Below are 24,351 nucleotides of genomic sequence, written 5' to 3' on the forward strand. Positions count from 1 at the left end.
CCACAAAGACTTTCAAAAAAGTGAATGAACTCACTTGGTACAACCAAACAGGAGAAGCAGAATATAATTGCAGGACCCATCACTGAACTTTTAAGGACTTATTGCTGACATTGACTGTGCCAAGACTGAGTTCTGTTAAGTGAAATACTGCAAATATGGTATTTGAGTGTTTGACTTTATGGTGACACATTTGTACTATAGTCATGAATAATATATGCTGTTCTCTAGCATATTTCCCAGTATACTGCTATTCACTAGTAATAATGTTCTTACTAAGACAATGGTATTCTGTAGTTTCCCCCCTCTTCCCTATCCAATTAAAGCATATTTTAGATAAATACTGAAAAAGAGTTAGACTGCAGTTGACTTTTCAAACAAGAAGTTCTGTTCTTTAAGGTGACAATCTAATTCTAGAAAGCAGTGTGAAATGAATTTAGTGTCTTTAAAAATATATTACTTTTCAAGTTACTCAATACCTTCACTCTCCCAGAGAAAATTTCCTGCTCTGGCTGATGGCCAAAGAGATTATATATTAAGAGGCCTTTTGCCTTTCATTATTTAGGCAATATTTCATACTACTACAATGTAATCAAAACACTTCCTTTCTAGCCAATATTTGGCCCTAACACAGATCAACATTTTTCCATTGGTGTTTTTTAGTAGCTGCTCTGAAGAAAAACATCATTAAATCTTAGCATTTCTTCATTTTGCCTTCATGCTGTGATAAATATCAAAAGTATTCTGTTAGATCTATGATGACTACTCTCAAAGGGTTCTCATGATATAAGGTTTCATGAAACATAAAATTAGAAAAGTGAAAGGGATTCAAATATTAAATGAAAGGATAGTTTTATTTCTTTAAATCCAAAATATAGAAGAGGCACTTACAGAAATAATATAACCACATGCACATAAGAAAAAAGACTCAGATACATTTTAAAAACTTGCAACAATTGTAATTTCATTTGTTTTTCTCATATCAAGTTCCTTTCCTGATTCCTGCAGAAAAGCAACAAAAAAAGTAGTTTTATTTTCAAACCAAGACAAGAGAATCTCTACAGAACTTGCTGTATTGAGTGAAATTACATAGAGCATCTCTAATTTGTCTTCCTGGAAGAAATAGGGTTTTTGATCATCAAGGGGTCAATACAGAGGTTTGCATGAGAGACACAGTGTATTGTGAAAGCATGGTAGACTATCAGCTTTTCATAACTGTGTCTGTTTGTATGTATGGGACTGGTTCACCAGGTACAGGCTGATTTGTTAACAAGGAGCAGAATAAAGGGGTCAGGAGTTCTAAATTCTAATGGTAGCTCTGGAATGGGACTTGATGCTCTTGTAACAACCACCACAGCCTTGTCATAGTCATTCTCTACAAAAGAGTGACTTAATGAAATTCTATATTCCAGATGAGAGGTGGCTATTGTTACGGTGCCGTAGAGCTACAAAAATGCAGTAAAACTCAAGTCCAGTGAAAACTGCAACACTCTTACAAGATTGGGAGTAGTAGTAGTAGTAGTAGAAGCAGTAATAATAATAATAATAATAATAATAATAATAATAATGCAAACCCCAAGCTCCATCCAACCAGATATGCCTAAAGCTTACAGGCCAGAGTGATACTTGCTTTTCTTGCATCACATGATTTTGTTGTGGTCCATTAGGAGAGTAAGTAACTAAGGGACCATGAGGTCTGTTATTCTACAGATTTCTTTAGTTCTGTAAGCTCGTTACATCAGGTAGAAGGCAAAGCTCTTTTCTGTTCACTAGCTTGCCCTGCCCTATAGTTATCTCTCACTGGTGCCATGTTTTATTACAAGAGTTTAAGACTTGAGAAATAAGTGGAAAGTACATTAATCTGTAAGACCCTTGAAATCAGTCTCCTAGCTTTCTATTTATGGCACCATGTTTATGATATGCTTGCTTTGTTGAAGCTTTAAAGTATGAAAGATTGTTAGAATACTGAAATAACAGTCAGGAGCCTTCCTGTCTCTTGCTTGCTCTCTTTAAACACTGATGGGCTTCAAAATCAATCTACCATGCAAATTCCTCTTGCTTTACTTAACTACCAAATGAGAACTGGACACTTCCAAGCCATTGCAAAATATGACTGCAAACTTATCATGGGCCTGAAACAAGTCCCTTTGCAATGGGGTCCTTTTCTACATATTGTGCTTTTCTATTGATTCAGGCTTGGGTTTAAGAGAACTCTTTAGTACAAGAGCTTGCATTAAAGGCAGTACTAAAATAGTGATCTTTCCTCCCCTCCCTGCCAAACTGTGAATAAGTAGCAGTATAACTAGCAGGAATAATTTATAATTTTCCCAGAGCTATTATGTAGAAAAACTGCATCTGTCAGAAATTAATCTCCCTCCAGCCTAAATGGTCAGTCTCAAAGATTTTGTCATTCCATTCTTCAGCAAGCTGAGAAAAGGTTCAGTTTTATTCTATAAGATTCACTAAATAAACCTAGCAGAACATCTGATATAATTGATTTTATAGCTGAAGCTATCCTGCTTCAGCTTATGCAAGAAAGATTAATTTTAGAATACCAGCTGCCTGCAGTATTGTAGAAGCCTCAGAAATTCTCCTCCTCCTTTTCCCTTTTGCCCACAATACAAGGTTTTCTTGGAAGTCAAGATGATATGTGCCAGATTGAATATTTGATACTGTGTGTTAAATAGTTTTTTTTTTTTTTTAAAGAAAAGACAACACAGTAGTTCTTTAAACTGCCTCATAGGATTTCAAATAGATGACAATCTCATGTGCACTTATTCATACATTTTGTTTTCCAGGCATAAAGTTATACACTAAGCACAATATGAAACCTACATTCACTGCAATAAACATGGAAGATGACTAATTAAAGTCCTTACAGAAACATCTAGTCTTAAAACTGAATAAATAGCATCTTCTTAAAATGGACCAGAAATATGCTCATGTATGTCAACCACTACTCCTTTATTTCAATTTCTATAATGTTTGTTTCAGTAATCTTCAATATGCTATGCATTTTGCTCCATTGTTGTTGGGTTTTGCTGTTTCATTTTGGGGGGGAGAGTAGTTTTTTTGGTTTTTTTTTTTCTCTTTTGTTTTTTTATTTTTTTGTTTTTGTTTTGGTGCTTTGTTGTTGTTGTTTTTATTTCTATTAAAGTAAGGAAAAGCAAAACACAGTTCTTTATGGTAAAATAAGTTAATTTCCCTGAGATTTGACAGTCATGTGTCTTCCTCTTGAGAAGATTATGTTAGCCCTTGATATATGGCAGAACAAAGAACCAACAAAGAAACTCCACATTTTAAATAGCCTACTGACACTCCAAACAAAGGTGCAAATAATTATTTTATAGCAAGGAGTACATGTGTGTTACGTCACCTCTGAAATTCCTTCTACTTCAGATGGCAGATGTTAAGAATTATCATTACACTTTTCAAGACTGGAATGAAAAGTTCATTGCCATGTTTACACCTAAGAGATACATGTAATATACATGAAATGGGTAATGGAATAGTGTTAAAAATCCCCCACTAGCTCCCATGCTCCGGTATCTTTGAGAATTTATTTCACATATTCAAAGTTTTTGATGCTTCTATTCTTAATATCTACATAGATCTTTTAATCTTTACTTATTTTTAAGTCAGCCATGAATTTAGTCACAGTTTTTAAATTACCAATGAGGGAAAAAAGCATTTCTGTTCAAAGACTATTATTAGATGCCTCCTATATGACCACCTATTTTGAGGGAGATTATATAACTAAATAGATAGTTTCCATTTTGAGTGCAGGGAAAAGTACTAAGAAACTGTATTTGTGCTGCTCACTAGGAGTAAATGAGCAAGTAAGAAAATAGAACGAGTATAATATGCAAGGCAAAAATAAAATGGTGTGAAGCTATGCCCTGTGCACTACTCACCAAATAGCAATCAAGAAAAATTCAAAGGTTGAAAACTTACTAAGCAACTAAAGAGAGTTCTTCCAAAGAACAACAGAACAGCATTTTGATGAAAGTCTTAACACATTTCATATATCAAGAACTTCATACCGAGGGCGGACTTGCTCTATTTGTGGAAAGACAAGAAAAATCAGCATCACTCTTTGGAAATGGAGGACAGCCTACATTCGATGTATCTAAATGTACTAGCTCAGCTGAGGCAGTTAAAAAGAAACAAAAAGACAGCAAGAGGTTAAAGCAGAGGTACAAGTACTTAAAAGTCTTAATTGTATTCTAGTGGGAGCAGAATTAGTATCTTAGTAAAATACCTTGCAACACATGATGGAGCTTCCTCATTCTAATCAAGACATCTGCAGCTGAGTTTCCATAGCCTGCTTCGATTTTCAAATTATATTTGAAAACCAGACCTAATCTGAGGAAGAAATATCCCTGGATTTAGATTCTGGATCCTATGCATGAGTGAACTATTTTATACTGTGAAAGTGAAAATTTTCTGAATACCTAAAGGAAAAAGTAGGGAGAGATGAAGACTTTTGGTAAACAGACATAAAGGGTTATGAAGGCACTTTATTTCTCAGAGATAACTGACCTTCTGAGAAAAGAAATTGCTGTTACTTGAAGTACAGGTTTTAGGAAAAGCAAAAAAAAGGATAGGCACAGATTGTAGTACTAAATGCTTTTCCACAAAAAAAAAAAAATCTCTTTTTTTTTTTTTTGTAAATTACTAAAATCAATTTCAAAAGCAGGATACTCCATTTGTAATATAGACAAAAATTATACAGTAAAACACTAGGAACTTCATCTGTTCTGTTCTATGTTTATGTATCTTCTTATAATGTTCTACTTGTGGTTTAATTAGTAGAAATAAGTAAAAGATATTTCTATTGAAAGAGAATATCACTGGCAGAAAAGGAGTCAGACTGTAGTCTTCCTTCTAAATCTGCTCCCAGTAACCTCAGCTTCATTACTTATGAGCAGGAGGTAAGATTTTTGATGATAGCAGTGGGAGTCCTACAAGAGAAGTCAAAACCAGATTGCACTAGCAAAGAAAAAGTTCCAGTAAAGGCAGTGCCTTAGGCCTCTCTCTAGCATTCCAAAGCAGTGGCTGTTTCTTCAGTTCTTTCATTTCATTTGCATGCAGTGTAGTTTTCTTGCACTGCCAATTCACAGTATGCCTTAGTCATATATGGGAAGAGCCACACATAGGGTCTGTGGTTCCTCATATCTCCCTCTATTAGATATTTGCATTCCAAGAATCTTTATTAGCTGTGTGGAGAGCCTTTCTAAGGAATCGGGAGTTGCTTATTTAGTCTCTGACATTCCTTATCTAATGAAGCTATTGCATGGGTAAGCACAGATAGCTGCCAAAAGTACAGCTACAGTGTTGCCAGCCACCACTATGCAAATTTCAGTAAAAAAATCAGACATTTCACTTTGAATTGCAGTTAAGTTGGATAAATTGTTCTAATCTACATACCTTGGTATTAGTCCTACAATTCTTGAGGCAGCAAAGGGCAACCTATTTACAGAACAATGGTTTTGCATTCAGCTTGTTTCTCAAAACTCCTGTGGACTGGAAAAGCAAACTTAATAGAACAGTATGTAAACTGGGTGTAAACAGAACTTTAACTTAAGTGAAGACTTCTGTTTCTAGACTGCTGTGCTTTTGTTTGTCCCATGTTTGTTCTTGCAGCTGTATAAACCCTATTGCAACACTGAGTCAGGTTTCAGGTTGTAATAATCCCTGCTGCAAATGTTAAGATTAGTAAGATTAATATTTTTTTAAGAAAAAAAAAAGAAAAGAAGAAAAAAGAAACATACTTAGGTCTACTGCGATTACTGCAACTGCTAGTTTCATTGATGGTGGAGGGTAAGGGGATCTAGCAAGGCTCTGTAGAAAACAGAGTCAATAATAGATTTATCAGGTAGTGTGTTTCAGTTGGAAAAGTGAACTCAAGTTCATAGGAGATTCATCACATGTCCCATAAAAATTGTCTGAATATGGGCCTTTCCCAAAAAAACAGAAATGAATTTGGTTTTCACAAAGATTAGGATAAATTCTCTTAATTTCACTTGAAAATGGGGAACCAGTAGTCTAGATTGAATAATTTGCTCTATGATCAATGTGCTCACATTCTGTGTGATATTAAGAGTTCACAGTTAGCAATAGGTGCCCATCAGTTGTACTATAAATGAGAGAGGGATTCTATTTGTCTAAACTTTTTCCCTTGGCCACCTAAAAATCACAACTTTATCAAATAGGTAAAGATAAAGAAAAGCTGTTCACATATTATACAAACTGATTTTATAAAGTGCTGAAATGCTCACGTGAAAGGCACTGCATAACTGCAAAGTAAGCTATTTTTATAATGCTAATGTATGAATGAAATGCAAGTACATAATATTAATAACATCAAACAATGAATCACTTTGATTTGAAGCAGCATGTTAGCATTAGACTAAAGGAAACATAACAGATATGCCTTCATAACAGATTTGTTGCAGAAAAATTTTAGTCTCCTAAAATCTATCCTGAATCTAATCCTAAACCTCCTAGTCTCTGTTTTGACCTGCAGGTAGCTGAAAAAAAAAGAACCCCAGTATTTTAGGAGTCATTCTATCTGTTAATTACCTCCAATCCCCAGGTATTTTAGCTTATTTCCCTTTCCCACAGGAAGTCAGACCTATTCAAGTTTACACTACTCCCAATCCTAAGCTGTGTACTCATCTATGCTGAGTAGTATCACACCAACTGGTAGCACACTACTTGTAGGCAATAAGGTTCTTGGAGACAGATCAGTAACAAGCACTTTGAACATGCAGTAATTCAGTGCATCAGATGAGATACTTCTGTATAGGCCTTTGGCCCTTCTGCAGCTTTCCCCTTGCAAATACAGATGTAATTATCTAGTTGAATTATTCCTTTTGTTTTATTTAATAAAACTGCACCTTTTCTCTATCCAGATTAGTGACTTATTTAAGAAGTATGCTAATTTCCTGATTATAGAAAGATATCATATGGGTATTGATTCAAATTTTCAATATTTAAACAAGTTCCTCAGTGTTTCAGCTGTTTGCAATTTTTTCCTATTCCTACTGATCAGTTCCCCTTTTGTGAGTCACCTCAGATAAGGCAACTTACAGAAGCACAGAAACAGAAATAAAGTACATTTCTTAAATTAATACATGTGAAGGTTGTTCTTGACCACAAAAGCTATGAAACACTTAAATTTCTAAGGGGACAATATCTTAGTAAAAATTTAGTCTGTACAAAGCTAATCTTCCAAATTTTGTTCATTATCTTAAAGGAAATTCTATCTCCTCACTACATAACTACATCATTTTTAAAAATCCCTAAGTGTAAAAACCCCAAATAATCTTTTAATCTTCACTTTTTTCTAAAGCATGCAGAATGTGTAAACTCATTACAACATAAAATGTCTACTTGATGTTCTTCCCCCACCACACACCTCAAAATGTGAGCAAAATTGTACAAGGTATAAAAACCTCCATAGTTAACTCCTTAACCTTCCTGCTTTCTTGATATCTTTTTGCTCAGGAAATGAAATATGGATACTATGAGAAGGACTTGAACTTGGATGATCCTTGTGGGTCCCTTCCAACTCAGGATATCCTATGATTCCATGACTTACTTGTTTATTTTCCTATGTTACATGGAATAGGAGGACAAGGGAATTTCTTTTACTCCTTTTGCCAATGCATGGGCTGGAAAGGCAAGTCCATTTACTAGTAAATGAACCACATTTCCAGCCCACTAAAAGAGTCCTATCAAACTATAACACTTGTTAGAAAAAACACACTTTCCAGATGGGTCCTAGAACCAATAAAATAAGCTTATTATTTACTACTGTTTAACAATTTTTCTTCTATGTTTGTTCTATTATAAGCTTTTAGTCCATAGCCTTTCCTACCTCCTGCAAAGCCCTGCCAGCTCTTAGAGCCCAAACTGAAGTGGGCTCTACATTGGCTATGCCATTGGCTATGCCATAGCCATTGGCTATGAATGTTTGCAGAGAAGTCCTATTTGTTCGATTTCATTTTCCATATCTTTAAAGGTAGCTTTCCCATTGCCAAGAATGCGTTTACAGAGTATATTTCAGACATGATAGGATTTTATTAGAAAGAATTTTTAAAGCATCAAGTTTCAAAGTTATATTTACTTAAATTATATTTATAAAACAATGTGTTGTGTTTTAAAAGGATATGTCCTGTTTAAGTAACATTAATAAATTGTGATAATTGCCTTTAAGAAGGTTAAAGCAACCCAAGATGTGGTACTGCCTTTAGGCAAAGGGGCAAACATGTCAAAGTGTATTAAGCATGATATCTTAAATGGGGTTTGAATGGCACTTCATACCTGTTGAACACTGATAAGTAATGATGCCAGAATTACTTACTTCAAACACTTCTCTGTGAAAAGCCTCACTACTCTTTTCTTCTATTTCAGTACAAGTAAAATATGCCTAAATCATGTAGGTTCATTCCTGCCTCTGTTCTACTTAGCCTCTACATTTAGTTTTAATTTTCACAGATCACTTTCAATTAGTCCATGACAAGCAGATTGCTGACGTATTTCCTCACTGTCAGACTTCTTGGCAGTTGATGCCTTGCACAATACTGGAAAGGCCCTGAGACAGCATATAAGATTTATACAAATAAATTCTGAAACATGAAGTAAAAGCAGCCTCTTGGAATTCTGCCTCTGGCACCGTTTCAGCCCCACTTTTGTGGAAAATCTGTATTTTAAAACTACTTCAAATAAACTTTGTTTTTAAACTAAAAATGTCTAACATGGAGAAAGCTTGTGTAGTGAAAGAACTTTCTGAAGACATGCGGTGCCACATTATTTTAAAGTTCATCCAAGTCTCATCCAATTCCTATGTAAATACAAGGCAAAAGTCCTTTATGGTTTTTCTACTATGTAGATAGCAGCATAATTTTTATTACTTTACTTTTAAAATTTTCATGTTATCCATCAAGTATTTTGATAACATTTTCACGTAATCTTTGAGTCTTTTTATAAATACTAGTCCATACATTATTTATTTTGGGAGCATTAGCAAGGAACTTTAGATATGCATTCTTTTAATGAGAAGCAGAAAAAGAAGAATAAAAGAATAAAGAAGTGAACTGAAATGTTTTTAAAGTTTCAGTAATACAATCAGAAAAACTAAACCAGAGACACTGGCACTCACAGAGAAAAATAAAGTACCTGAGCTGGAATTCTCTTCCTAATTACAGTTTAAGAGAGTAATTCTAGTTCCAATAACTATCCCTTTGTTTTTACATCTGACTCTTGCAGCACTCATCTTCATGCACTTCACAGGCTTTATTTTTCCAGTTTTCAGGATGAAAAAAACCACACACAAATAACAAAACAAAAGCATGAAACTTCCAAACCCCAAAATTTAAAAGAATTATTTCCACATTCATGAAAAATGACAGCTGCAAAGAAAGAGAGCCTGGTGATGCACAGAGCCTATATAACAAAGATGAGGAAATGCTAACATCATGTAGTCAAAACTGTTCTAGAGAGACAACAAATAAATTAACCATAAGAATAACCCTGGTGTCCAGAATCTACAGTTCCTCTTTGGGGCTGTAACCCAACAAGTAAAGAGTTTGTGTCCCCATAGGCCACCTTCCCAACCACATCCACACATTCTTTTAGATCTTTGAATATTCATTTTGTAACATCAGTGGATTGCTCTGCCTGTTTTCTAGCAATTTGTTTCTTTTGCAAGACCTCTATAAATTATCCTGTTATCACAATCTGAACTTTGTAAAGATCATTTCATACAGAAAAGAGCTGTGCTTTCCAGGTATCTATTTCAAATACTGTACTCAATGTGGTGTTAGACAGGCAAGCAAGGAAAAAAAACCCACCCTTTCAAACAAAACATTTGGTTATCATTATTGTGGGTTAATTCTAGGAGGAAATTAAACTCGAAATAAGCCACTTCCCTTTCCCCTGACCCTTCTGGTGAGGGAGGGACAAAAGCAGAGCCTGTGGGTTGAGACAACAATTTAGTGAAAGATGGTTTTCTTAACGTCTAAAGAGAATGCAAAATTTTCAAAATCTTTTCTAGCAGACATTAAGGAGGAGAAGGGAGTGGAAGGCTGTGGAAATCCTCCTCCTCTGTTCCTCCTATAGGCTGGGTATGATTATTGATGAATACCCAGAGGTATCAGACAAGACCAGGCCAGGTGAACAACACAGAATATACACATCCCTAATGACCCTCATTGCCCTTGACACTACCACGTCAGAAACCAGTATCTTGTGGTACATCAACAAAGCAATCCTAATCCCTCTTCCTACTTGGAAAAACATCTTGACCAGTAGTGCATATGGGCACTAAGCTCTGCCCCCTCTCTGCAACAAGGCAATCATGTACCAGAGTCTCCCAAATGCTGTTCTTAAGGAGCACCATGGCAAATCTTCTTTCCAAGTGGTTCTAAGGTAAAAGAACTATTACTTACAAGTTAAGAATACTGATGCACTACTAGTGTTGCTCCGATAGGTCACACTGTTTTTTTAAGCAGGTGGGTACATGATCTATATTGGCCTTAACCCCACTGTGTGTTTTCCCCAGATGCAGAAAATCCTGAGGGTATGGCCTCTTATTGCCACAAAATGAATGGAGAATGGAAAAGGAAATATCTGAAAGATGCATGCTATCCACCTCATACCTGCAGGTCAGAAATCCCTACAGGCAGCCACTGCAATAGCTTTATCATTTGTGCTGGACTATTACCCCTCGATTCCTCAGCAAAGCCCACTGGTCCAGAGCACTGTTCTAAAACAAGCAGAATTAAGGTGCAGTTTCACAAGTCACTGAGGTGACTTTCAACATTACATTCCAGGTCTGCTTTGAAAGAAAATTCAAACTCCAGGGATGCAAAAGCAAAGAAACAAAAGACACAAATATAGCATGGTATGGTCCAATAAACAAAGAGTGTAAAAGTAAATAAATAAGAAGGAAAGAAGGGCTAAAAGAATAATGAGGTCAATGAGGTCAACTACAAATAGCTATTATTTTGACTTGTAAATGAAAGAAGAAAGAAATGAAGAAAGAAGCCCAACAAAAGTAAAGACATTTTTGATAAAGAGAAATAAAAAAAATTATTGTGACAGAAAAATATTGAGGATGCTGACATATAATTTTCATATTGATATGAAAGGGAATGATATTGAAAATATTTTATCTTCATTTGAGTGTAAATAACATACTAAATGACAACAAATTACTGCAGATTTCTTAAATGAGTGTACTGCCAGAATAAAATGGCTAAAAATATTTTTCTATTTAATCTCAGCAACAAGAATGCTGTTAACACTTTCAGACGGTTGTCAATGCTCCCTCCATATACAGAAAAACATCCAGATCTGCAAACAGCACATTTTTGACCCAAGGAATTCCTTAGGCACAAGAATATTCTTCCATTCTTAACAAGCACCCTCTGTTTGCAAAAGGCTAGTAAGAAGACAGATTAGCAGGATTCTGATCTGGAAAGATTAGTGGAGGACCATGGGAGATTTCTGTATAAAAGTATGTTTATTGGGAAAACATTTTAATAGAGAAAACTATGGAGAGAATATAAGAAAAATGTTTATATTTGTGAGCAATTTGACAACTAATTTCATGAATTATCACCCTTAGGAAATAAATGTAACATATTCTGGAGACACTTATTATTTACAAAAGGTTGCATAATAAATAAACCACTATTTCTTGTTGCACTGTTCTAGATATTAATAAATATTATAACAACACTGAAATAATGGAGCAGAAACAATTGCACGAATTGTGGAAGTATTTTAGATCAATTCTAACTGCAAAATATTGCATTTTGGGACTCAGGTAAGAATCACCTCAAAGCTCAATACAGGACACAGGAGCAGTCAATCCAAGAGGATTTCGGCTGTTAACCGAAAGGTTGGTGGTTCGTGCCCACCCAGGGACACCAGTTCTCAGAACTCCCCCCTGGTTGGGGTGAGCCCGGGAAGGTGGAAAAGTCTCTCCTCCAACCCGTGTTTCCAAAGAAAGACTCAGTAGTCTCCTGTTGTCCGGTCTCAAGGCAGTTTATTACATGTTATCTAAAAGATTTCTCCCTGAGCTGCTGCGGTCCATTCAGCAGTCAGGCAAGGGCACACTCCACCGCCCAGGGGGCTGGTGCCCTCTTTTATATCATACACTACGTATTAGATGTTTACAGTTTTTCCCCAATGCCCATCACTTATATTGAACAGTGACTTTCTACTCTAAACCAATCTGTGAGTGCCAACATCACCAAGAACATGGAGGTTAGGAAGAAGAAGGAAAAAAGGACAGGGCACACCCAAGTCCCTCCATCTTAAAACTTCTGACCCCCATGTACAAAACTCAGACCTCTCTGTACAAGGCTTAAAACCCCCCTGTACAGCACTCAGAAACTCTTCCTCTCACTTTGAGACTACTTCTACTATAATAGCTAAACTTTTGTGATTTCTTGTTCTTCCTGCAAGGTTGGTAAATTGTTCCATGGATCAGGTTCAAAGCCACAGGGGTCTGTGGCTGCATTCCAGGGTCTCAAATGCTTCTGACCTGGGCCCGGAACATCCAAGAATGTCCAAGGGACATTCTGGGTTCTGACATAGGACTTGATTTTTTATTGTATACAAAAAAAATATATATATAGCTGTTACTGATTTTTCAAGTCACAAGAGCCCTTTCCTCCCACACAGAATATATCCTAATCTTTTTCATCTTTTATGAATTATTTCTGCAATCACTGTAGCTACCATAATGCTTGTAATCTACTAAACTCTGTTTTTAAGACAGATTAAACATTTTATTGTTCAGAAGCAGATTTTGGTCGGGGGCAAGTAAACAAGAATGGAATTAGCAAATACTTTAAACAAGTTCATCATATAATATCTTCACTAAAACTTCCATCTTGAAAAACACAAGTATGTATATAAGCGAATGAGAATATTTTAAAAGCAGGACCTGCACCATCTAATTCTAAAGTCTAACATAAATACTTAAGATTCTACAAATAAAAAAGTAACACAACAATTTTGAAGATGAGTAATAAAGAGTTGTTACAAGAAAGCAAGGAACACACTCATGAAACAGGTTTTGTTTTTAAGTAAGGACACCTAGAATGGTCAAGTGTGTCCCATTACCACACATACATAAATAACTATTCACATTTGATGAAAATAAGTAGCACTAAAGCCTTGCCATTACAGAATTAGTAGAACATCTCAATCTCCCACCAAGGCACTGATGTTTTACTACAACTACAAAATCTACCTCATTAGAGGCTTCAAGAAATAAAACTAAATCCTATCTCTAAACCACAGATTTTCCTATCTCAAATCAAGTCCAGCAAAGAAGAAGAAACTACAGCTGGGACACCTCTTACCAAGACTTAAAACTACCAAATTTCCAAGACTTAAAACTACCAACTGCTGTGTAGGTACTTTAATCACTGTTGTCCCGTACACTTGGGTTTTCACACTTCTGTGTAGATTTGTGTTAAGCATGAATTAATCTGATGTTCAATTTTCTTTGCATCTCTTCTTGATGGGAGGACTATGGTGGTGCCACAGTTTATTGCATGTTTTTAGTCTTCAAAGCCTTTAAAACCTGTAAAACTGGGTAAGATTTTGAAGCTGTAGAAGTCAACATAATTTGGTTTTAGTATAAATTTAAGTATTGTACTTTGCATTTGCTTCTTTTCTAAGAACAGTTCTGGGTTACATGCAAGTGATGTTTCTAGGTGGGGATTTTGCGTATTTGTTACAGTCAAATCTAGACAAACAGCACATATGAGAAGAAAAGGATTATGATGAGAGCAAATTATTTCCTTAAAGCAAAGAAACCTTGTTCTTGTCATGTAGTATGTGGAAAGTGCCTTACTTTTAACTTTGATTTGGATTTTTTTTTGCATCAATTTGCTGTGGTAAAAGGAAAAGAATATATTTTGCACAAAAATTTCAATACCCCTTATGCTACAGAAGCTGGGTGAATATCTGTAAATATTTTAATCACAGCTTACAGCTCAGGCTAGACCTCAGAAAATACTTTAATCATGGCTTACAGCTCCAGGCAGACCTGTGAATGCTGAAGAGGTCTAAGTTACACCCAGCTGGGATTTGCTTCAGCTAGCTCAAGGCTAATATGAGTATTTTAAACACAGCATTGCTGATGCACTTTGAAGGACAACTACTGACTGATAAATTCGTTTTGAGAGTAAGAGAAACTTTGTTTCAACTTATATTTTACATGTTTTATACCTTCTTTAGAAGGCAGATATCCTAGAACTTTTCAAATCACTCTGTACCTTCCTAGGTCTTAGGCTGGAATGTGGGTTGCTCACAAATGTAAGAATTCTTCTGACCAGTGACAAAATATTCATTTTAAGAAATCTGATCTTCTGCTAATAGAACTTGTAAGTTAGACATTGAACTTCGAAAAAAAATTTAATGATTCTTGAAATGTAATTGATTATTTTCTTTTGGATTTCAACACTAGGATTCTAATTGTAAGTTCTTCTGTCAAAATATACTTTTTTTCTACTTGTAGTACAAAGATACTTTGGTCAAGTTTTGTCACTCACACCATAACACTTACTGTCTTACTTTCAGCTGTGTATGGCTATGAAAATCTAAGGAACTTAAAATTTAAGAGGCTTTCCTAGTCAAATAACCTTCAAATATATACCACGTCCTTACACTACATTTGATGTTTTCTTCAATTATACTAAGATTCTGCAACATTGTTATCTATATCCTCATAAGAAAAGTAGCAGGATAGAGAAGGATTCTAGCTCAACTTTGTATAGGCTGAGGACTTAGAAAGTTTAGCTACAAAAAGCTATGAAAAGGGAAGAAAGCCAGTTATGAAGATTACTTAGGTCCAGGATAAAATATGAGGCCTAGAAAAGCAGTAGCATGCTAAAAGATCAGAAAAGCCTATGTAGATTCTTTTGAAGGCCTTTTGTTCTGGTGTCAATTGGATGATTTCATAGTTGCCAGTGCTTGATGCAGCTTAAATATCATCTGTATTCATTATTACACTGGACATCTTTTTGAGTGCCTGGTGAAATAAGAACTTAGTGAGTTTCTTGTCACCATTAAACTATTGTTACTTCCTGGTGACTTTAGGAAATGTGGCTTCCAGTTTTCTTCCTAGCTGAGGCAAAAAAAAAAACCCAAAAACTGAACCAAAAAAACCCACAAAAATCCAAACTGCTTTCTACTTTATCTACACTTATCACACAGAGTTCCAAAAACAGCCTTTACAGTGGCTATGTTATTGAAACTGGATTTTCTGGGAAAAACCAGAAGAGCTGCAGCTTGGTTTCTACAGATCGTATTGCTATATGCAAATGTACAGACTATGGCAGCCCTGGCTCCTGCCTGTTTCTGCATCTCCTGTTGAGCAGATTTTGCATAGGCCAAATGGCTCACTCTGACACTTCTCACACCAGGTAACTGTTCAGCTTGTTCCATAGCTCTTCTTTTGGCAACGCAATGCAATACCTTCCTAATATCCATTTCTACTTTCTACCTATTCAGAAATCTTCACAAAAGGCTTAATGTCTTTTACACATTTCTTTTTCTGTCCAGTTACTTCAGAAAACTGGAAATATTTTGAATTCATATGATTATGGTCTGAAGATTGTTTTCCACATATATTACAAACCAGAAACCCAGTCTAATAAAACAGTTGTCTAAGTAAAGTGCTTTAGAAAACTGGATTATTTTCATTACCAAAATACAAGAGAATGGTCAACTATTATTGTATCATTGATGTTTTACTTTATTTTTAAACCATGTAAAACTCACATTTACAGAAAATACTTCTGAAAGTAGCACAGACATTCTTCACTTGCTCTGCAATATGTGGGTGGTTTTAAATATGCTTGTCTTTTTCCACTGCAGCAAATTAACTATTTACTGGATATATATAGGATACACCATAAAACTCCTTTCCATATCCACAAAGAGGGACAGTGATGTGCCTAGATGATACTATGAAACTGTTCAGAAGGTCCCAGTAATGCTTTTATAGATTAAAATCCACTACATATTTTTCTGCATGCCTTCTCATCTGGAAAGAACTCCCTCCTTTCCCCAAGATTCAGACTTTGGAGTCTCACGCTAACATCACTCAAGTGTTTGCTGTCTCTTAACCCCTGAGCGAGCCTTGGTTTTTGCTCTCTTGGCTCCACAGCAGTGCTCACTCGTGGGCTCTGTGCCGCCCGTGCTGTGTGTGAGTGACCTCTTCAGCCAAGTCGGTGTCACTACAGAAAGGACACGCAAAAGAAGGGCACTGACTTCTGAAATGAGCAGTTTTTGAGGTGCAGCAGCCGTCTTGAAAATCCACAATGAAATAGAGACAAAGGGGCAAATTTGCTTTTAGTGGACACTTTGAAAAAGCAATTTTTATTAGTAACTGATATGTCTTCTTTCAGTTGCCAGATGAAGAATTATTAATAATTATTAAATAAAATAAATTCAAGAATGGACCATGAAAGTGTATTAATTTGACTGTCAGGGGCCTTTGCAAGAGCCAGAAAAGTTAGCATGAATCATATTTGCCACAATGCAGTAATTGCTGTATCTACAGACTGCTAACCTAGCACAATTATGTATGTCAAAAGGGAAATAAGATAGAAGTTACAAATTAATTTATACTGATGTGATTACTTAAAAGTATACTTGATTTTACAGTAATCAACTATTATGTCAGCAATGTTTATCATTGCTCATTTCCTCAGTCATTAAGAGCCTTCTTATTTTATGATTCTGCCCAAGTTAAAATTCAGAAAAACAGTTTACATGGATTTTGGAGACATTTTAATTAACCAGCAGCAAAAACTGTATCATCTTCTTGAGATATGCTCTTTAGGAGCAAGTTGTCTCTTCTTTTACCAGGATTGATGAAGTTACAATCATATAGAATGTTGCTAGAGCCAATTCTGTTTCTAATTTTGCCATGTGGCTCTTAAATCAAGCAGATGTTAATTTCCTAAGCAAACAGAGTGAAAAGTTCTAGTGAAATAAGGACATTAGAATGTGTTATTCTTTGTGCTTTGTAAAATTGCATGTGACTGCTCTTATGTGACTGCCTCTAAGCAGGTCACTGTCATACCTGTCCTTAGATATCTTCCACAATCAGGTGACATTATCTGGTGACCTAGCACTTACCTGACATCAGGGACTGGGTTGCCAGCAACTCTGCACTCCAGCAATACTTTGTTTCCTTCGGCAACTTCCTGGCTCCGGAGCTTCTGAGTGAATAGAGGTGGTGAAAGTTCATGCTCTTCCATGTTGATGAAGGGACGGCACAGGACCATTTTGCTCTCCATGATGCTCCCCCTTCCAGAATAGTGTTCTCCATTCAGATGAATTCCAGGTAATTTTTCCTCAGGCTCAGTCTCTTGATGTGGTTTGTCAAATTCCTGGTTCACCAAGGTACTTAAAGCTGGTTGTTTCTTATTAGGTGACAGGTATCCACTGTCTGGAGAAGAAGAGTCCCCATCGGGACTACGGCCTCTTGTCTTAGCTGCCTGTCTAAATATAGATGATAACTCCTCTATGAATGTGGCAGCTTTGTCACACAGCTTGCTCCTGAAAGGAGCTTCTCCCTGTGATGTTGATTCAGAGTTTGGGCTTGTCTTAGGCATACATGGACCACCTTTCTCTGAAAATTTCAGGCTTCTGACAAAGCTGGGACTAGCAGGTAGAAAAGGTGAGGTGCTTGCTTGTCTCCCAGTGACAAAACTATCCTCTGTCTGAGGTGCAGTGGATTGCTCTTTCTGATTCCTTGGGAGAACTGGACTTGCAGCAGATGAAGTCCAACTGCTTGCTTGAGGTGTCTGTAAAGTGTCTTGCTCATGCAGATTGGTGTCCCTGAAAGAAGGGTTTTCTGAAGGGCTAGAAAGAGAGGTGTTAAGATAATGAGCAAAGTCTGGTGCTGTGTTCTCATCTTCCTCCATGGAATTGGCAATGGCTTCTCTAGCTATGTCAAGGCTCTTACTTATCTCCTCCTGGGTAAGGAAGGCAGACAGTTCATTTGAAAATTCACCATTCTGTGTGTCTGACAGGGAATCACAGAAAAAGTCGTGGTAAGATGAAGCTTCTGACATATTTTCGGGATATCCCTTACTGCTGCTTCTTTCTGGAGAGTAAGTCTCCTTCAGCATTAAAGAAAGAGACAATGGCCGGCCACAGCTTCTGTCTTGCATCCTGGAAGACACAAGAACAATTCCTTAATGAAAAAAGTTTTATCCTAGTTCCCATAAGCAAGACACAAAGCTGTAAGATAAGCAGAACATAATGGTGTATGACATACCATAAACCTTGTTTTCTATTAGTAAGAGCCAGGACTGCAAATTGTCTAGGTGGAAATGAGAGCACTTAGGAGTAATTTTCCTCATGAATCTTCCCTCAGAAGTATGAAGACATCCTTTGCCTGTATATTGCCTAGCACAATCTCAATTCCACCGGATCAATATGTATATATGCTGTTATTTCACATCTGATTAGTTATTTTACATCAATTCTATTATGCTTCTTTTTTTTTTTTTTCCTGGTTTTAGCCTTATGAAGATTTTGGGGATATTTTTACTTTTCTCTTTCCCATAACATTGCCTTCTAGACATTAAACCATCAAATTCTGAGAGAAGTGTTCAACCTGAAGCTGTTATGAAGATACACATAAGGATATTTGGATTAGAAATTCCAAGTTATCCTTTCTGTTTAATGTTGATAATGTGTTTAATATTATTTTACTTATTCTGCTAACATTTTTAACTTGTTACCAATTTAGTAGCACTTCCCTCAACACTGAAAAATGAAATATCAAGCTACCATATGCTAGAAGTAAAGCACTGAAGAAATAGATTTCACAACCTATATATCATCCTCCTCAACGGAAGTGTATTGTACCAGTTTCACAAAGCAGAGAAGCATTTATACCTCTTCAGTTTCCCAACATGACTTCAGAATTAGGTTGAGCATTCTCTTTAAAGTCAGCAAGAAACAAGACATCAGGGAAACCACACTTTCCCCAAGGAAAGGACTGGCCTGAAAATCTCCTTGCTGAAATGTATTTGTCTAACTGGTCACTAGATTGTGGCTGATGAGATCTGAAACATAATTATTGCTTCTGCAGAGCATTTAATTGAGTTGAACATCAGTGGTTTTAACTACCCTGAAAAATTCTCTTATTCTAATGATAATTTCTACAAGAAAAATTTTACATAAGATTTAAAAAAAAATTCCTTTCATTCTCTACTGACAGTGGAGAAATGGCTTGACAATCACGCAATGCACTCGGATGTATTTTACATCAGCTTGTGCAGGCTCCAATTACCTGTAGTCACTAAACCAGGGTTTACCCAGCATGTAGTCATTAAATGACTGATAGATTATTGGAATTCTTGTCTTAGCATATGTATCTCTTGATATGCCTGTTTGTCTTGCCAACAGATTACAACTCAATGCATAAAAGAGAAGTCTAAGAAACCAAAAGCATTTAGGGTTATTTAGGGTTTGATAAATGTTTTTATAGAATTCAGTGATAAGTTTATTATTTGCTGGGATTACGTTTTCCTTTCCTGTTATCTGTGTTTACAGGGCAACAAATTTAGCAACCTTGCCAATCTCTTGTCAACAAAATCTAAAAAAGTATATGCAGTATAACTGACTACCACATAGCAGCTTTAAAGAAAGAATCTGAGAAGCCCAGCAAACAGTTGGTCTAGAGGCTCAGCTGTTCAGGCATAAACTGGATGAATGCCAGGGAAACAAGGGTTAAAACTGCAGAGTTTCTGCCTCTTTAAGCTTAGTTATTTTTTAAAACTTTGTATACAAATGAACAAAGGTGCTATGTAGACAACATGTAAATATCTGTGCTTCGAATGATATCTTTATTTAAATCTGACACACACTGGTTCCTAGCTTGTTCACATCTCAAAGTGACACATTACATACTCAGATAAACTTCTCTGACTTCCAGCACTGAGCTGCTCTAATGTTTCAATGGGCTGTTTCATGGGTAGGAGGACAATCTCACTTATTGTTAGCCACCCAACATGATGATTACAATTAGTTTATTATGAATTAACATATTTCTTCCCGATACTCAGCTTTGTCGTTGGAAAAATATAATGGCTACAAATATTGTAATTTTCAAAGCCTGGTGTCTAAATTTAGCTGAATCAGTCTACACCTGGATATTTAGATAAAGTTGATGGTTTTAAATGTGCTGGTTTATTGCTAATTTCTAATGCTGATAAGCCTTCTTGGTGAGAAGGTTCCTGAAAATGGGTTTATATGTCTAGCTTTAGGGAGCTGAATGGAAGCTTCCAGGAGAAAAATGTTTTTCAGCCGTACTGTAACACATAAACTCACTATTCTTTTAGAGAAACTGCAGGTGAAGTATCACTAACCCCATCAAGTAGCTTAAAAGATCATAATTAGAAATTTTGAATGCTATTTCTAGCTTCTCCAAGTTAGACTACAATATATTTATAACAGTTTTCATCATCATTACTCATTAGGTAACCTGTAAAGCTATATACTGTATCATTTAAAGACACAAGCATAAATTACAATGTTGCATGCAGATCAACATTATTACATACAGATTATTTATGGGGTCCTATTTGTATATATTTAAAAATTATGCCCTAGTAAAACCACATTTTTTTATCATGCTGTTTAAATACTTATTCAAATCCCAATACAGATGCTCTAAAGAATCATATGGTAAATATTAAATTTGAAATGTACTGGACTACAATAATTTCAGAAAAATATGGAGTAACTATTCAAATTAAGGTTTTGTAGAGATATATAGTAAAATATGGAAAAACATAGAAAAATAAAGGACTCATTTCAAGACAAATATAAACATCCTGAATTTGCAGAACCTGCCAAATAAGAAATTATGACTTAACATGACCTAATTATTACTTAACATGACCTATCTCTTCAAAAGAATCATATGAAGGATGAAATGTATCTAGTAAGATTTTTTAAAACAAAAAAGGCACATAGTTTTTCTCTCAATTTTGAAATCCTGCAAAATTACTCCACAAACACAACAATTACAATTAGCAGAAAATATAAAACAGATCTTACAATGAGCAGGCCAGTTGAAGAGTTCAAGTATAATTAATAGTAGGTAAAGCTGTTTTTCTCCTTCTCTATCTGAATAGGCTTAAAGTTGCTCCAGCTCTTCACTGAAGCTTGCTTGGTCCTTAGTCGAGAAGACTGTGGCCTGTGCATTACATCCGTCCTCTGTGACTATGAAATTCGTACCCCACTCATCTATATTTGGTAACTGAACTCATGTTTCAGCAGACTGCCACTATCTGGAATTCCAGCAGAAGCAACATTAGGCCTGGAAGTGTCACAAAGTTCTGTGTGCTTACTACTCAGAAATCCAGAGAATTATCCATTCCCTTTCTATACCATTTAATGGTAACAGATTTCTAATTTTTTTCAACAACATTATTTTCATGAAAATAAATAAAATAATTGCCTTTTTCTACTAAGAATAAAATCAATAACTTCCTTGTGTACCTTAAAATCTTGTAGAAAATAAAAAATTAGAATCATTTAGGTTGGAAAAAACCCTTAACATTTTTGGACTTATGAATAGAAATACTTTTTGTAATAATTAATAAATAATCTGTAACCATATACTACACTGTATAAATAAATTAACCTACTGAATTTTCATATCTCAAGTGAAATAATACTATAATCAGAAAATAAGTATCTCCCTCAGAAAAGACACAGAAAATCCCTGGAAAACATGTATGCTTTAAAAATACCCCACAACTCTGACACATGTATTAACACTGAAACAATCAATATACATTTTTGGTTTCTATAGAGTTGTAGAACATAATGTGTAACAGAGTCAATTCTCCCTTACTGTCTCTGTTAAGGAAGTACTTTCACCTCATTAAACTGCTGTGAGAGTTTAGTCCCAGGGAAAAAAAAACAAAAAAACCTGTCCAAAAGCACTTTTTCAAGCACATAATTGCTGTTAAAACTCAGTGAAAGGCAGAAGTAAACATGAAGACAGTTGGTTTAATCTAGAGACTTTATCACATAGTTTCCAGAAATAAAAGCAATGTGTGGGCAACGTGGTTTCTGCCAGATTGCAACCTATTGGGAGTCACATGCTCCAGAGTGGATAGAAGAAATTATAGCTCCAAAGAGATGTTACAGACCTCCGTCCCTTCTGCCAGCATCCATTATATCTGCTCTCAGATTTGAAATCATTTTGTACACTGGCATTTGCTCTTAGCTCAAGGTCTTCTAGATACTGCCTTGCATGCTTTTACTTAAATTTGTCCCTTGGCAACAATGGAAGTGTAGTAGATGTACTCTTGTAACAGAAGAGCACAAGAGACTCAGAGCTCCCCACAGGATCCAGACCATCATTATGGACTAACAAATGCCAGTATCACACATCCTAAATTCAGTGCTTGATAAAGCATCTTGGCATCTTCATACAGGCAATTACTGTCCCCTAATTACAGCTTGAACAGACTCATTACAGGACTGGGAATGCTTCACGATGTATAAAAACCCCATTTTTGCAGCTTGAAATCCTTACCATGTTATAGTGGAATTAGTTAAAAAGATTTTATTTAAGGTCATTTTACAGTGATTTCAGTGTGTCAAATAAGAACAGAACCACGATTCGAAAAATTTCAAGCTGAAAACTGTGCACAAAGAAGGAACTGGTTATCCAAGAGTTAACCACTGTATGCCTAATTTTTAAGCAGTCACCCCACAAAGTAAAATCAAGGTCCTTTTTCAGACACCCAGCATCTCCATTAAATGCCTAAGACTTTGCCACCTTGGAATGGGAGTCAAAAATAGCCTGCATATAAACAGCAACAAGCTGCCTTGGGCTATCTTCAGCATTTTCTAGAGGGAGTGGGTGGATGAAATCCTGGTTCTTGCAATTATGTGTTTAAATTTTCACTTCTGGGAAGAAAATATATCTGTCTGTAGATATCTGCAGAGATATTTTAAAAGAAATTTAGATATCGGAATACAAATAAAGTATTGTTTTGTGTAAATCAAGTACGCCCGATAATTTTTGTACAGCATGATAGAAACATTTGCCCAGAAAGTGAAAGATTTGTGTTCAATTAATTCCTCTTCAACTCTTAATGAAATATTCTTCATAACTTGAAAATAGGGCAAGGTTTTATACAGCTCTACTCTACTATGAATAAATTTTCCCAACATTGTTCTTCTATGATTTAGGGAATGCTTATATCTTTTGATCTGTACTGAATATTTTGGAATCAAGATCTTCCATTTTTATTGCAAAAACAATGTGTATTCTCCTTTATAAAAGTAGTAAAGGCAGTAAATCACTATAAACAAATGGAAAACACCCTAAAACTTTGAAACAGTTACACATTTTGCAAGCTAAACATGCTTTAATGTGCAATGATGTAACAATTTAGCATTTGCATATAATATTTTAAAATTAATAGCATCAAACAAGATTAGAGATATACAGCTAATATGCTCACTCCATTCCTATGCCAGTATTATGGAAAATTCAGCTGCTGAACAGAACTCTACAGAGATAACAGTTTTCACTACCAATAGATTTGATAGAATGCAGCTGCAGTTTCCCTGAAACCTTAATATAATAATAGTTTCTAACACTAGTCAGCTCGAGTCATTCCAAATCTCATGCCAAAAACCATAAAACTATTCTGGTTGTACCAGCTTACCATTTGATCTGACGGAGATGTTACATAATGCAAAAGATTTTCATCTTAAGATTTTCATTATGAAAAACCAAAATACAGTAATAAGCTCTTTACCCTAATGATTAATGTACTTACCTGAGAAAGCAGAACTCCTCTGTTATGGTCCTTGTTATTTTGTTTCTTACTCTAAATAGCAACAAGATAAAATACAAGTAGATAAGCAATCTCCTTTCCAAGACCTGAAGTCAAATACCAGTATGCAAACTTCAAATAGAAATCTCTAAGAACTGCTTCTACTTTAAGCAGCAGAGAGAGATACAACCTCCTTTACCAGTTGCCACAGAAACCTCCAGTTATTTTGAGTTACTAACAGACATTTTTTTCCACCTCTGAAAGAGCAAAAATATAATCTGGTTGCCTGTGCTTAAACAGACTGGGCCAATGTCTTGCTGTAGTTTGATGCATCGCATAGCTTTGTTCTTTAGTTTTCCCTCAGTGTACAAAAAACGTTTAATTTTGCTTGTAAATACATAGTAAATTGATTTTTTATATAGCTAGAGCTAATCTATGTTTTCATAGAGTGCATTGGAAGTATCTACCTGTCATATATGTATGA

General features: G+C 35.6%; 1 protein-coding gene across 3 annotated transcripts in view; it reads right to left on the minus strand.

Annotated features, from left to right (window-relative positions):
* The window catches only part of PALLD (palladin, cytoskeletal associated protein), a 191,037-nt gene extending 166,983 nt beyond the window's left edge, over positions 1-24,054 (minus strand). For 2 of the 3 annotated variants that reach the window (XM_068187074.1, XM_068187073.1), the window contains exons 1-2: positions 23,871-24,029; positions 17,179-18,219 (exon numbers count right to left, since the gene is read on the minus strand). In XM_068187074.1, the coding sequence (XP_068043175.1) occupies positions 17,179-18,218 (1,040 nt within the window). In that variant the 5' untranslated portion in view covers position 18,219; positions 23,871-24,029. Of the gene's footprint in view, positions 1-17,178; positions 18,220-23,870 lie in introns of all 3 variants that reach the window. The other variant, XM_068187075.1, reaches the window with a different exon arrangement.
* Between the last annotated feature and the right edge of the window lie 297 nt (positions 24,055-24,351).

The sequence above is a fragment of the Anomalospiza imberbis genome, chromosome 4 (assembly GCF_031753505.1).
Source record: "Anomalospiza imberbis isolate Cuckoo-Finch-1a 21T00152 chromosome 4, ASM3175350v1, whole genome shotgun sequence".
Taxonomy (NCBI): domain Eukaryota; kingdom Metazoa; phylum Chordata; class Aves; order Passeriformes; family Viduidae; genus Anomalospiza; species Anomalospiza imberbis.